The 16,199-nt window shown below is 39.3% G+C and overlaps 1 protein-coding gene and 1 pseudogene across 3 annotated transcripts in view; both read left to right on the top strand.

Moving 5' to 3' along the window:
• HIBCH (3-hydroxyisobutyryl-CoA hydrolase) overlaps positions 1-15,675 on the top strand; it is a 76,189-nt gene extending 60,514 nt beyond the window's left edge. For 2 of the 3 annotated variants that reach the window (XM_090281750.1, XM_090281760.1), the window contains 3 exons: positions 7,458-7,577; positions 11,949-11,982; positions 15,089-15,675. In XM_090281750.1, the coding sequence (XP_090137876.1) occupies positions 7,458-7,577; positions 11,949-11,982; positions 15,089-15,204 (270 nt within the window). In that variant the 3' untranslated portion in view covers positions 15,205-15,675. Of the gene's footprint in view, positions 1-7,457; positions 7,578-10,363; positions 11,297-11,948; positions 11,983-15,088 lie in introns of those variants that run through there. The other variant, XM_090281770.1, reaches the window with a different exon arrangement.
• On the top strand, positions 134-642 carry LOC150022398 (small ribosomal subunit protein eS24 pseudogene; annotated as a pseudogene).
• Positions 15,676-16,199: the final 524 nt, after the last annotated feature.

Here is a 16,199-nt window from a genome sequence, read left to right as displayed (position 1 = left end):
CCTCCCCACTCTAGGGAGGTTTGCTTTCAGCCCATAGGAGAGCACTAGTGCTTCTCTCAATCCAGGCTCGATCCAGCCTAGATTGGACACGTTAAGATAAGCTGTAGAGCTCTTTTCCTCCCTTGCTGCCTGAAGATTAGCCACCATCATGAACGACCCCGTGACTATCTGGACCAGGAAGTTCATGACCAACAGACTACTTCAGCGGAAACAAATGGTCATTGACGTCCTTCACCCTGGCAAGGCAGCAGTACCCAAGACAGAAATTCGGGAAAAACTAGCCAAAATGTATAAAACCACACCAGATGTCATCTTTGTGTTTGGATTCAGAACCCATTTTGGTGGTGGCAAGACAACTGGCTTTGGCATGATTTATGATTCCTTGGATTATGCAAAGAAAAATGAACCCAAACATGGACTTGCAAGACATGGCCTGTATGAGAAGAAGAAGACCTCAAGAAAACAGAAAGGAACGCAAGAACAGAATGAAGAAAGTCAGGGGGACTGCAAAGGCCATTGTTGGTGCTGGCAAAAAGTGAGCTGGAGATTGGACAACAGAAGGAGTAAAGATTCTTCAGTGACTTTATCTGTGCTGATGATGCAGATTTTTCATGAGGATTAATAAAAGACCTTTTATGTTTCTGGTTAAAAAAAAAAAGATAAGCTGTAGAGAAAAACGTGACTTGATAGAAGAAAACTAACTGCAGTTCTGAAATTAGGATGCCTATTTAAGTCTAAAACAGCTGAAAAATCGAACTCAATAGGAATTATGTTAAAAATTGTTCCCCGGTGTAATGTAGAACAGGAGCTTGTTATTTTGGGTTTTTGGTATCTGTTCATTTATTCTGTTTTTGTGGACTTCAAAAGTGATTGGATATGGTTTTAGAATTTTCTTTAGAAAATAAACCCAGCAGTATAAGGCATTTCTATTTGTAGCAACACTCAGTTTATATATTTTTTCTAAGCACCATTTGCCCTTGTAGAAAACATTGTTTCTATTCAAAATGCTTTCTATAGTCTTACAAGTAATTTGTGTTGACCTGTTTGCACTGATTTATTTCTCTTGTGCTTTAGAAGTAATTTAAAATAGCTGCTCAAATTAAGCAATTTTTACAGAATGATGTGAACAAATAATTTATCCTTTCCCTCTGACTCCTTAATGTGGAAACTACGTTGAGTACTTCCTTGATGGCTGCTCTGTGGCTTGCTCAAACTTTGTGATCAGTGTCATTCTTAGTTCAAAGAAAGTTTTTAGAAATAGAGTATTTGGTTTGAATGGAAGGATTAGAAAGTTCATCTCACAGCATGTTATCAGATCTGAAATAACCTTTCTTAGAGGAGAGCAAAATTACACCCATTTATATTTATCTTATACCTTTACATGTTCTTTTTTATTAGGTAAAAATTTAACCAATTTGTTTCCTTTAATTAGCTCAAGCTCTCATTTCCTGTTCATTGTCTCTAGCCCCTCTTTAATTTAAGTCAGTATCAGCACCATTTTTTAAATGCATTTTTAAAAAGTAAAATGATTAAATATATATGAATTTGTCACAGCTAAGGTTCCTTTTGGGGGTGACTAAATATGGTAGAGCCTACACTTTCAGAGAATGTTATAAATGACATATTTCTTTATAAAGGAAAAAATTCAGAAGATCACTTCGAAGATTACATAGTGAATCAGAGAAAGAGTTGGGGCTTATCTGTCTCTATAGCCCTTTAGTTAACCCCGTGGTCTACTCGGTAAAATTCTTCTAATAGTATTAATAATAGGTATGTTGAATACTACTATTCTAATTGTATCAACAGACTTCTTGAATATTATTTCTCTAATAGTTTCAGTAGGCTTGTTGAATATTGTTTTTCTCTTTATAAATGCAAGTCAGACTGTATATTATTGGGTGTTCTGGTAGATTCCTGAGGTGAGGGGCAGAGACAGTATGCTGTTTTCCTTTAGTTGGAAATGCTTGAGTACAAGGGCCATGTCCTGTTTATTATTGTCTCCCCTGAAGTGTTTAATGCATAATAGATGCTTAGTAATATTGTTGAATTGAGATGAGAATGTGAATTATGTAATAAAAGTAAAGGAAAAGGAAGTTGGCTCTTTGACATACTAAAATTTAAAGTGTCAGGTAAATTAGTTAGAACACTGACCAATGTTCTACCAGGAAGTAGAACTGTGTTTACTAGGTTGTGTGAGTGCAGATCATACCCATGTACATTTCTAGCATAACCGAATATTCAAGTCTTAATCATTTACGAAAATTCCCAGAAGAATCTTGGTGCTTCCTTATTAATGAGTGAAGCTATATTATATAAGCAACTTTCTCTCCTCCATCATCCCCACTTTTATTCCTCTAATCGGTGTGACATCTCACTTCCTTGTCCCAGGAAATACACCCAACTGTGCTCTCATTCCATGCTTTCCTGCCTCTTCTAGGAACCAATTGCATCATTATCAGTCATCTCTGACTTTCAGTATTGTCAGTTCTACCTTCTTGAGTTAGTGGCACCTTAGTGTTATTTTCAAACCTTTAAACCCTTACAAAAAAGCCTTCCCTTGACTCTTCTTCTCAGGATACCATCTTTCTTCTTCCCCTTGACATCAAAATTACACAAACACATTTTTATTCACTTTTTCTCTTTTCCACCTGACACAATTTACTTTTTATCTTTGTTCTTTTTGACTTTTCGTCAGCCTTTGAGATTCTTGACTACTTTTATAGCCTCGATAGTAGAAGGAGGTCGATTTATTTTTTTAGTGTATTTTATTGATTATGCTACTACAGTTGTCCCAATTTTTCCCCCTTTGCCCTCTTCCTCCTGGTACCCACTTCCCTCCAGCAATCCTCCCTCTTAGTTCATGTCCATGGGTCGTGCATGTAAGTTCTTTGGCTTCTCCATTTCCTTTACTATTCTTGACATCCCCCCATCTATTTTTTACCTACCAATTATGCTTAATTCAGTACCTTTTCCCCCACTCTCTCCCTTCCCCCTTCCTGCTGATAACCCTCCATATAGTCTCCATATCTATGATTCTGCTCCCATTCTAGTTGATTGCTTAGTTTGTTTTTGGTTTTGTTTTTTAGATCCAGTTGTTGATAGTTGTGAGTTTGTTATCATTTTAATGTTCATAGTTTGGATCTTTTTCTTAAATCCCTTTAAGGCATCATATAATAAAGGTTTGGTGATGATGAACTCCTTTAGCTTTACCTTGTCTGGGAAGCACTTTACTTGCTCTTCCATTCTAAATGATGGCTTTGCTGGATAGAGTAATCTAGATTGTAGATCCTTGCTTTTCATCACTTTGAATACTTCTTGCCAGCCCCTTCTTGCTTGCAAAGTTGCTTTTGAGAACTCAGCTGATAGCCTTATGGGAACTCCATTGTAGGTAACTCTGCTTTTCTCTTGCTGCTTTTAAGAGTCTCTCTTTATTTTTAACTTTTGGCATTTTAATTATGATGTGTCTTGGTGTGGTTCTCTTTGGGTCCAACTTGTTTGGAACTCTGTGCTTCCTGGACTTGTATGTCTATTTCCTTTTCCAAACTAGGGAAGTTTTCTTTCATTATTTTATCACATAAGTTTTCAATTTCTTGCTCTTCTTCTTCTCCTTGTGGCATCCTTATGATTCAGATGTTGGCACTTTTGGTGATGTCCCAGAGTCGTCTTCTTCTTTCCTCATTTTTTTTTTTTTTATTCTTCTTTCTTCATCTGTAGTGGTTGACTGTTTATTTCTCCCTTATATTCCAATTCATTGATTTCAACCCTGGCTTCTTCCATTCATTATTGGTTCCTTGTGGAATTTACTTTATTTCACTTAGTGTGCCTTCATTTCTATACTTAAGTCATTTCTCTGAGCATCCTTCTCACCAGTGGTTTGAACTCTGCATCTGATGGGTTGACTATCTCCATTTTGCTTAGTTCTTTCTCTGGAGTTTTCATCTGTTCTTTCATTTGGGCCATATTTCTTTGTCTCAGTTTGGCAGCCTCCCTGTGTTTGTTTTTATGTATTAGATAGAGCTGTTTTGACTCCCTGTCTGGGTGCACCTGTTAAGTTGTAAGGGGTGGAGCCTTAGGTATTTGTCAGTGTGCGGCGACCCGTTTCACCACTTTGTGGTGCTGTGGGGGGGTCATAGAGGGAACAATGCGGCTTGCTCAGTGCTTGCCCCATTTTCAGTCACTTCTCCCACTTCCCGCATGCAATTGGCACCCCTCTAGCTGCTGCCCTGGTGGTGGTTCCCAGAGTGGGTGGGCTTGCGTATGTTTTAGGACTGTGGAGGCCCTTTAAATGGACTCTCTTGAGAGACAGGCAGGCCCAACCCCCACTGGTTTTCACAGCCAGAAACTATGAGGCTTTATTTACCCTGTGCTGGAACCCTTGGCATTGTGGTCTGGCCTGGGGCTTGGATCGCTCCCAGCTGTCCCTCCAGGCTTTTATCTGCTACACATGAATGTGGGACTGCTCTTTGCTGCTGCTGCCTTGCCACCACTGCCTCGCCTCTGCCACACTGCGCCCTCTCTGCCCTGGTTCTCCATGTCTGCCCCTCCTACCTGTCCAAATGAGTATTTCTTCTTTAAATCCTTGGTTGTCAGACTTCCATACAGTTCTGTTTACTGGCAGTTCTAGTTTTTTGTTTTGAGATTAGTTGTGATCTTTCATATGGTTGTACAAGGAGGCAAAGTGTGTCTACGTACACCTCCAACCTGGCTGAACGCCAGAAAGAGGTAGGTTTTAGAGCAGGCAGGCTTGGGGTTGGATTCTTGCTCCATGTGACATTGGACAAATTCATATCTGAGTCTGGTTTCCTCATTTGTAAAAGCACTTACATGTGAATGTACTTGTCTTAGAGCTAAGGGAAATGTGCTCAGTAAATGTTCCTTCCCTTCCTTGTTTTGCTTGGTTTCTGACACATTGCACTATCCTGTATTGCCATACCATTTATGAGGTGGGTGGTATTATTACCTCCATTTTACAAATGAGAAAACACAGATCGTGTAGGTTATTCTACCCTAGTGCTCTCTAACTCGCAAGTCTAAACCCTACGTCTCTGCTAAATTGATGGCATATTACAGTTGTTGGAAACTACAGTTTCCTTGGGTTGTCAGTATACCTGTTTCTCCTTATACAGGGTAGGGCAAAAGTAGGCTTACAGTCGTGAATATGTGATAGTTTATTGTTGTATTATTATTTATTATTGTGTTTTCCATATGAACAACTATAAACGTACTTTTGCCCTACCCTGTATGACGTCTTTCTTATGAAAATATCTTTGCTTAATGCAGGTGAGCCTTGGACAACATAAGTTTGAACTGCATGGGTACACTTATACATGGGTATTTTTCAATAAATACAGTAAATGTATTTTCCTTTATTATTTTCTTTAAAACATTCTCTTTTCTCTAGCTTATTTTATTGTAAGAATATTGTATATAATACATATAATATAAATATTATAGATATAAATATGTGCTAATTGACTGCTATCAGGAAGGCTTCTGGTCAACAGTAGGTCATTAATATTGTTGGCCATCCGCATCAGCAGGTTCCTGAGTGCAGATCAAATATACTTATTTTAGTCTGCAGTTACTTGAATCTGTAGATGAAAAACCTGCTGATACAAAGAGCGGACTGTAGTTCCATTTGGGGGACTCAAATGTTATAATGCAGATTTTCAATTGCATGGTGGGTCGGTGCCCTAACCCCAGTGTTCTTAAGAGTCAGCTTATTTCATGAAATGTATGAACCAGTGGAGCTTTTTAAATGAAATTTTCTTCCCATTTTTATCTAGTGTATGTGTGACACAAGTGCAGAAAATTGGGGCCCTTACGTGGCCTTTTTAAATGAGATTAATTGGTAGTCAACTGAGGAAGTACAGCAAGAGATGGAGTTTTGTGTTTTGAGAATGTTAAATAGTAAAGTGCCAAACCCAGAAATGATGGCACCGGCAGTTTCTGTACCTGTAATCCTCAGGTACATGATCGTGGGCTCCTACAATGCAGCACTGTTGGAAAGGAAGGCGCATTGTTCCGGCTAGAGAAAACTAGTGGTTTTGTTAGCAAAATGGACCCATTGTCTTACTCGCCTGTGGAAGGGAGGGGTCCTAGCACAGCATGCAGACATATCGTGCGTCCTCTTCTTGGCCTGTGACCAAAAAGCGAAAACATGGAATAGGATTGCTATTTGGGGCATTATAAGGGTTGTCCATGTGCACCAAGGGCAGAAGAATGAGTTCCTGTGAGGATGAACCAGATTCATAAAAGCCTCAGTCATTTTCTCTCTTCATCTTTTCCTCAGCAGCATGGGGTGGGGTACTGACCTTCCCTGAAGTTTCTCTGTACAGTAATCATCTGTTGAAGCTTTGGCAACTGCTAAGTAAGATGCTGCCCTGTCCACTCTTTCAGTCTCTTCTCTGAATCTGTGTGCCAGACTTGAGGATGCTACAAAGAACCTGGAATCTTGATGTGGGGAGTTCTTTACTCACAAGTGAAATTTATACCTTTGGGACAGTCACTCTACAATATGCCTGAACACTATGTATTATAATTAAAAAGGAATCAGATTTACACAGCATATAATGGAACTATGGCAGCAGCTGTTGTAGCCCCAGCCAAAAACATGTGTTGGAACACTGGTAACAGCATCTTTAAATTCAAAAGGAAGTGCATTGCATTGTAGCGAAGGAGTTAAGCCTATAATTCTTATTTTATTAAGTATTTAAATACTATAGAAGAGCACCTCATGATACCTTGAATAGTTTTCTCTCCTTGCTTCTGAGGTAAGAGGATTTATTTTTAGGTGAAGATGAAGTTAAGACACTTCTAGAGTCACAAAATGGGAACGAAGAGCTACTGTATTTCTACTCCTTCGCCTTCTTTATATTGTAAAGTGAAATGTCCTTTGATATATTTGTGGTTTCTAAGATGCATATTATATTTATTTAAGCATAATCTCTGCTTACCTAGTTGGGGTCATAATTTATATCAGGTAAGCTACAAAATGTAGATTTGTTTTATTACTTAGGTTATAGGTATAGAATTTATACCACTGGTGGAATGATCTGTTTTCTTATTGTAGTGGACTAGAAAACTTTTGTTTGGTGGTTTGGCCAGATTAGCTTAAGGCGTAAGCTCACTTTTATAGGACTTTGTCATATGAAACTACTGTTGAGGCGATTACTACGGGCCCGCATGGGTGACTGGGGGAGTCTCCACTCCCCCTTCTCCTTCCCCCCTCTCCATCCCCCCGCCCCTTCCCTTGCTCCTACGGTCCCTTGAGTTGGTCCGGGAGTTTCCTCTAACCCCTTTCCCTCCCGTCCTTCAATAAACCTGGTAAAAAAGAAAAAAGAAACTACTGTTAAGGAACAAATTTTAATATGATTTATATAAAAATTCAGCTGGTTTATTATAGACAATAAAGGAACTGTTGATCTTAAAACTAGTAAAAAGTTTTTCTGTCATAGGTAATTAATAAAATGTCTCCAACATCTCTAAAGATCACATTAAGGCAACTCATAGAGGGGTCTTCAAAGACCTTGCAAGAAGTCTTAACTATGGAATATCGGCTGAGTCAAGCTTGTATGGTAAGAAGTTTTATAAAAAGTATTATCATTTTACAGTTATGAATGTAATATATGGTCATTGTAGAACATGTAAAATACATAAAACTATAGATAAGAAAATTAAAATTACCTGTAATGTACTCTTTGGGCCAGTCAGCTTAAGGTGTGTGAAGCTATTGCTTTCAGGTTGTTACCAAGACTTTTTTGGAACAGCAGTTACATTCATATGTGTGTGTAAGGCCTCTAACCTTATGTGAAATTCAAAATAGAAATTAACCATTTTTCATGCATGGTCTCTGACCTTGGGCAAAGGCATAAACTTTCTAAATCTGAATTCCATCATTGGTAAAATGAGGAATGCATCTGTGTGTGTATAATGACAAATGGAAGTTATTAGTCTGTTACATGTTTTAATTAATTAGCACTGAGAGTTCCATTGTAAGTACACTTAAAATAGGCAGTAATCACATTGAATAGTATTGATTTCATGAAACATTTCAGAGTCAGTGATTTCTTCTTGCAGTGATTAATTCTTTAAAAGCAGAATTATCCCTTTTGAGTTATGTATAGAGGGCCCTTAGATTAATATATGGTCTAAAGGAAATATTTTCCTCAGTAACTATGAAAAAGGCATCCCTAATGGACTTTCATGTCTTTAAATAGTTAAGATATCCAGAGTAGTTCCTCTAACCATAAATAAAGCTCTTATTAGTCATGTCTTAAAGTCACTCCTGGCAGTTGAGGTCTATTTTGAGTAGGTACTACGCTAGGTACTTTTACGTGCGTTCTTTTTATTGGGTCTTACACTGTCTCTAGAAGGATAGGTACCCTTATTGTCCTCATTTTATGGATGAGGAAACTGTGTCATAAAGGAGTAACCTGCCTAAGGTGTGCAGAGACATGGCGTATGAGACCAGGTGGTTTTGCTCCAGGGTCTGTACTCTTGAGCACTGTCTGGCATACTGTCTCCTACAGTCCATGTTTTTCACTCTACATTTAGTGCACTGCCTAGCTTGATTGATTGCCTCCTCCCTCCATTCTCTCAGCAAGCATGTTAGCTATGTGCTAGGGACAGGCTAAGTGCTACATTGTTGAAGGAATGACACTGTCCTTGTTCTTCTGGAATCTATAGAGTACTGAGACTATAAAGAACAAGTAAACAAAATAGGTAATATAACTGTAATTACAAATTGTGGTGAGTGCTCTAAAAGAAATGTAGTGGGTTAATGATACAAGAGAATGATTTGGGGATAGGAGGGAGTAGGGACAAAGGGAAAGTTGCTTTAAATAAGTAGGTCAGGGAAGATATCTTTGAGGTGTCAGCTTATTGGTGACCTGAAGGGTGAGAAATGAGTATGTTGAGAAGCTTCTTGGATTTCAGCAGGTGGTGATTTGTTTGTTTTAAGGTAATTATGCTGCTAAATGGAGATGGGGTTGGTGGGGTTCAAGAGTGGACATAGAGACCAGACAGGAGTTTATTGCAGTGATCCAGGTACAAAATAGTAGTGGCTTAGACTGATCTGGTGGCAATAGAGAGAAGTGGATTTGAGGCAAAAGTAGGAGGTAGGATTGGAAGGCCTTGACAGTGGGTGTGACGGGAAGAACACACTTAGGAGTTGGAGCTTTAGAGGTGTGGCTTCGAGATTTAAATCTGAAAGACACTAGCACCAATTTTTAAAAAGCTGTAGAGATTTATTTATTTAACAAATAAGAGTGTTACCATATGCTAGGCACTGTTTGCGGCACCAAGAATACATAGGTAAACAAAACAAAATCCCAACCCTCATGGAACTTACTTTGTCATGGGGAGATAGATTCGTCGGCAGCCGTCCGTCTCAAGAGACGATGGTGTAGCTTCTTAAGAGTCTATCTGCACCGCCGAGAATGGCTGTGCAGTCCGACTCGGGAGTGACACGGTATCTGTCTCCTCCTATGTTGAATCGACATCTTGCGATGACGCTGGAGTGTCCTCTCCAGTGAAGCTGAAGCTACAGAGCCTGGGCAGGGTGATATGGAGGGTCTGCTGTTGCCCATGCAGCAGAGCCCCCCTCTCTTCGCAGCTGAAGGGTCCAAGGGAAAGACGGAGTCAATACAGCTTGGCTTCAGGTGCGCCGCAGGAGTTGCCGGTGTTGACTACAACGTCAAACCGCCTTAGGGACTCCGGCTCCGGATTTTCTGTCGGGGTTTACTCCCTTAGCCTTTCCCCTGAAGAGGTATGCCGCAAGGCAGCGGAGGTTTTTGGGAGTCAGAGTTTTCCTTCTCTGATGTGCCCTGACTGGAAGATCGAACCAGCGACACTTAGCTCGCAGGCCGACGCTCAATCCACTGAGCCAAACCAGCCAGGGGTTGGGGAGATAGATTATAAACAGATAAACTGGTAAAACTGACTGGTTATAAATACTAAGGAGGAAAAAGTAGAGTGGGAAGGAGGATATGGATTATAGGGGTTGTAGATGGGTTGGCCAGAGAAGACCTCACTGAGATGCTGAGTAAAAACCTGAAAGAAGTGAGGGAGGGAACTGTGCAAGTATCTGGAGAAGCAGCAGCCAGGCTGAGGGCACCGCCGGTCAAAGCTCAGATGCAGGTGTGGGCCTGCCTTCTTTAGGAACCTCAAGGAGGCCCGTGGATGGAGTGGCATAGGGGTGGTTGGTGAGAGAGACAGATGAGGGCAGAGCTAACAGGGTAGGGCTGCCCAGAGCATATGTGGCCCTAAAGGTCTTTATAAGGCTTTGGCTTTTGTCCCGAGTAAAGTGGGAAGCTACTGGATGTTGTGAGCAGAGGAGTGACATGATCTTATATTTTAACAGAACTGACCACTCAGCTGCTGATGTGTTGAGTTGAGATGGATAATATCTTATAAAAGGAAACGAGAGAGCACTGATCTGAGCCCCAGGAGCTCCGACACTGAAGTGGGCTGGAGGAGAAAGAGCAGTGGATGTGGAGGAGGACAGCGGTGGGAGAACCAGGAGAGTGAGGTGTCATGAAAGCAAGAGAGGAGTGTCTGAAGGAGGAGGGAGCCCTGCTGAAGCATCTAGGAGATGAGGATACATGCATCTTCTCTACTGAAGTGATGGGTGATTTGGACAAGCCATTTCAGCGGAGTGTTGGGGCAGAAGTTATAGTGTGGTAACTTGGAGAGGAAATGAGTTAAACAGGTGGTGAAGAAGTGGAGACTGTATACAAGTCTTCTTCAAACAGAAATAGGGTAGAAGCTGGGACTGTGGAATCAAGTGAGGTTCCTTTATCTTATGTGGTGGAAGATACTAGAACATGTTTATAAATGATTGAGAGTGATCCAATAGAGAATGCATATTATATTGATGAACTAATAATAGTTAACATTTACTGAAGCTCTGTGTCAGGAACTGTGCTGGGATTAAGAAAATGCTGTGATGGCTGTATTGATATTGCCATTTCAGGAAACTGGGAGTTAGAGAAATGACTATACCAGGGTCACAGTTGATGTGAAGTAGAGCCAGGAGGTGAACCATGACATTAAACTGTATGCATTCAGCCACTGAGTTACACTGCCTGCATGGATGATACCAGGAAAAGAAAAAGACAGTAACCTCAGGCAGAATCTTTGAGAAGGTCAGAGGGAATGGGGATGTGAGCACAGGGAGGACTGCCCTTGGAAAGGGGATGGTTCCTTCTTCCATTGCCAGGAAAGGAAAGTCATGGTGCAGATGGCTGTAGTTAGGCTGCAGGTATTTTAGTGGTAAGAAGAGAATTTCATGTGTTAGGGCTTTATTTATTTATTTATTTTTTTTAAAGAAGTAGAAGGTTAAGCCATTAGCTGAGAATGTAGTGAGAGTAGAGTTTGCTAGGGGCAGAGGTTGAGGAGATGGTTTGACTCATTCTCTTGGGGAGTGGGGAAGAGAACATGGGCTATCGGGCAGTTTTCCATGCTTGTTTGAGATTGATGGTCTTAAACTTTAAATAAAACAAGTCACAGTTGTATGATTTTACTGCTGCAGGATTTAGCTACTTGAATGGAGAGGTAAATTGTAGGGTTCAGCTGATGCTTGAATTTTGCCAGGACAGAATAAAAGGAAGAAAAAGGCTTGAGAGAGATGAAGACATTTTCAAGGAAAAGTGACCACATTAATGGACTGGGGGAACTGGGCTGGATAAAGAGCGAAGCGAAGCCAGAACAAATGACAAGAAAGCTGTAGGATCAGTGGAGCCCAGAGCGAGATTAGGGATTTGCACAGTGGAGATGCTTGAGCAAATGAGGATGGGGGTGGTGATCAGGGTAGGTTAGCAGAGTTGTTCTAGTCTCTGATGTCGTGGTTCAGGTTGTGGCCATGGGAGTGGGAGGCTAACATTGGGGGAGAGAGATCACCAGGAATAGATACTTAAATTCTCCATTTAATCTTGGTTTTCTTTCAGAGAGGTCATGACTTCCATGAAGGCGTTAGGGCAGGTGAGTGACTGTTGTTTCCCTCCTGGCTATTATGGAAATAGAATTTGAGTATATACTGCTAACCAAAGGTGATCAACGGTGATAGTTGTTTTATTAGTGAAAATTAGACTTGTATAATGATTGTGAATTTTTTTTTTAAATATTATCAACTGGCATATAAGGGAAGATAAGTCTATGCATCCAGTATTGTTTAAAAATTCACATAACCTGGTCACTGCTCCCTGATATGTAAGAGGTAATCCTGCTTTTACAGTCACATGCAGAGACAGTATGAGCTTCTAAACTAATTCAGCTGTTGAAGCCTTTGGAAGGTGCATTTATTTCCTTGCAAAAAGCCCTCACGTCCCCTGCCCTCCCTCTCTCTTTTGTGCTGGCCTGCCAAACCCAGCAGTGTCCAGCCTCCCATCCGCCTCCTTGCCTGAACCTGAGCAGTTAATCTTTGACGTTGAGAAAAGCCATATGACATAGTTAGTGAAACCTGCTAATGTTATTAATTTCTTTTTGTTTATCATCTTCAGAGTCAGCATATTTAGAAAAAGCAAGTGAAGTGGTTGATTTTTTGTTCCTCGCAAATTTGCAGTAATTTTTATTTATATGCCCATATCCCTAAAAATAATAGTTATTGTTTTTCTTGTATGTTTTCTGCTATATGCCCATATCCCTAAAAATAATAGCTGTTGTTTTTCTTGTATGTTTTCTGCATGTACTTTGCATATTTACCTTTCTTATTTTTTTTATTGGTCACTTTAATATGTAGTGTAGACTCTGGATATACTTTATCTGAATAAAAGGTTATGTCCTCTGAGTTGTAAGCTTTGATAAACACATCACTATTTGTGGAATTTGCTTAATCTACAGCATGATATAATATCAGGAAACAGCAGTGGGTTCAAATCCTTTTAGAGGACACATGGAATTGAGTCAGAGGAGACAACTATGCGTTTTACAGAAACCAAATAAAATATGCATTGTTTTCCCCACTACTTTCCATCAAATTCTTACTGCGTGTGGATCAGAGCCTAGACTTCTGATTTTAGAAGGATCTGTGTGGTATTTGGGTTCTGTTGCTCAAGTATTCATTATATGTTATAGCAACCCTCGCAGACTTGTTTTTAGATATGAGAGTTAAAACTGAGTAGCACCAGAGTTCTGATATATAATGCAGGTTCTTACCAAGCTTTTTAATAAAGAGGAAGTACATTGCCTCATTTTTCAGCATACCCTTTTTATTCAGAATGCAGTACCTATTCTGGGTAAAACTGGTGTTTTTGTATCACCGAATGTTTGCTTCAATTTGCTAATTATAAAATATGCTAACAAATAAAGTAAATAGCAAATTAGGGGAATAGTTGTCAAAATTTTTTACTCTTAACATCTAGAACAAACTTCTTCTTGGTTGTAGAAGAAAATAAAAAGATTATCTTAGCAGAGCTAGAGCTACCAATTAGAATTTGAGTGGGTCCTGATGAGACTTTCTGCAAAACCTGAGCTGCTTACATGGCAAGAACTTCTGATATCTGTGCCAGGTAAAATTTTCTGCTAGTCTGAAATAACACCTAGATTTTATTATTCTTTGTCCTTTTGTCCTTCAGTGGACTGTCAAAGAGGTAGATAACATTGGCCAAAGGGCTTAAAGGGATCCTTGTGGAAAGAATGTTCCAGTATTTTTATTTACACTGTTCAGGTGTTGTAAAATTTTCAAGTTGGCAGAGATTATAACATCAGTGTTGGATCTGATGAACTGGAATCCTGAAGTTAGGCGGCCAAACCTGAAAAACCTCCAGTATCCACATTTAATTATGCATGAAGCCCCCTTCCCTCTGCCCCCTGAGGCAGCCTACTTCCTTGGTTCCCAGATTGCTTCTTTAATTATTTAGCTTTTTAATGCTAAATGCGGTTTTTTACGTTCACTATAGAGTTTGTATGTTTAAATAATTTTCATTCTTCACAAGAACTATGCATATTTTAAGCATTGCTAAAGTACCCTACCACAACCATACTAAATATAGCCCCCTTCCCTAAAAAAATGTTTTTGAGATAACTGTAGATTCACATGCAGTTCTAAGGAATACTGTAGAGCAGCAATTTTCAACTGGTGTGCTACAAGAGCTTTTAAAACATGCAGTACCTGACTAGTCGAGGGCACTGGCCTCATTTCCCTTAGGTTGTCAAATAGAAAAATGACAACAGCCAATACAATATCTGTCCAGTGTGAACGAATCAAAATTATAACTACTTTTTTTGTCAGATCAGCAAAAAATACATTTTTTGTGTGCTGTAGTTTTAGTGGTCAGTTTATGTGTGCCATGAGAGAAAAAGAAAAGTTGAAAATTGCTGTTATAGAGGGATCCCGCATACCTTCCATCCACTTGCCCAAGTGGTAGCATTTGTATAATGATAGTGTACTGTCACAGCCAGGAAATCGACATTCCCCTCCCTTTCTAAAGGAGCACTACAGATTGCCTCATACTTATAATCCTGTGGGGTTACTCCATGGCCACACTAAATGATGACTGCATTGAAACAGGAGAAGCAGGGTTCTCATGATAACCTTGAAGACGGCCTGGTGTTTTAATTCAGAGCTATGTGAACTAGAGGACTCAGCAAAATGGCAGTATCCACATTTAATTATGCATAAAGCCCCCTTTCCTCTGCCTTAAGTAATTTTCCTCTCATTATGGAGGAGTTGAGAAGGCAGGTCTGGGCCCTCCACCCTTTCCTGCCTTCCCTTTAAATGACACCAACTCTGGTTTTAGCTGTTTTATGAGAGGGAGATTTCATTTACTCTTTTGTTTGAAGAAGGAAAGAGTTCTGGCCTTACCCCACTGGATTCATTTAGTAGGCTGTATTCAAGCCAGAGGCATCAATCTGGCTCAGCAGGTTAGAAAATAACCACAGGCGCATCATCACTACATTGCCATCCCTTCAGACTCAGTGGGCGCTTAATTTGTAAGAAAATCAGAACACACACAAAAATTCAAACTTTTCAGGAAAAAATGTGCTATAGAAAAATATGCCTGGTACAAGGTAGTATGTCAATTCTGTAATTAAAATCTGGCAATACCAGAAAGAAAGAACTAACATTTCTTATGTTTTCACTTGACAGTTTTAATAGAGAAAGACCAGAGTCCAAAGTGGAAACCAGCCACTCTAAAAGAAGTTACTGATGAAGATGTAAATAATTACTTTAAATCTCTGGGAAGCAATGATTTGAAATTTTGAAGTGACTGGATTTTGAAGGTATTTTGGAGCAGGGTTTGGCAAACTACGGCACATGGCCTAGATCTGGCCTGCTGGTAATGGTTTCTGCATTTTTAAATGGATGGGGAAAGAAATCAAAGACTAACATTTTATGACTTGTGAAAATTGCATGAAATTCAAATATCAACGTTCATAAATAAAGCTTTCTTGGAACATAGATGTACTCATCCATTTACATATTATCTATGGCTTCTTTGAGTAATTGTAGCAAAGCCTAAATTATTTACTAACTGGTCCTTTTCAGAAAAAGTTTGCCAACCCCTGTTTTAGAAGATGGGTAATTTGAAGGTCTTTATAGATTCTTGAGTCTCAGTATATCTAATTAAAATGGAACTTAATGTTTTGGCTTTGGGTAGTGGTTTATATGTTGAATAAATAAACTTATGTATATATTATAAAAAATAAAAACCCTGAAAGTTTTTGAATACTGTATTAATGCTTCACAGAATTTTCTCCTATGAATCTATTTTAAAATAATTATGAGTTACTATAGCAAAGTGTTTCTTTAGTAACATAAGAAATCTCAGGCAAAGAGAAGGGATTTTATGAAGTTGTCATTTTAGTATTATTAACTCAGCCTTGGCATTTTCTAAAGTTAACTTTTCCTGTGGTGAAAGTGAAAGCATTATTTTTTGCTGTTTCCAATATTCGCTAACCTGGCAGAAGGAGGGATTAGGAAACTCTACTCTCTAAAATGGACTCAGTTTTCTGCAATTTATATGCAGCTTTTTTTGTGATAACTTAATTTGTCCTTACACAGTTCAAATCGGGAAAAAATTAAAACAAGAGGACTTTAAAATGAAGTAAATCCATCAGTAATGGGTACTGTTGACAAAATAAGTTTTTTTAAAAGGTACACAGGAAACTGCAGGGTGTTCAAGACTTGGGACCTTAAAGTCCAGGTAAGAATAATTTTAAGTTACAGATCAGTTTATCATTTATTTTATAACTCATAC

The sequence above is a fragment of the Furipterus horrens genome, unplaced genomic scaffold (genome assembly GCF_987537825.1).
Source record: "Furipterus horrens unplaced genomic scaffold, mFurHor1.1.pri manual_scaffold_1, whole genome shotgun sequence".
NCBI lineage: Eukaryota > Metazoa > Chordata > Mammalia > Chiroptera > Furipteridae > Furipterus > Furipterus horrens.
Note: the sequence above shows the minus strand (reverse complement) of the source record. Positions and strands in the feature narration are given on the sequence as shown.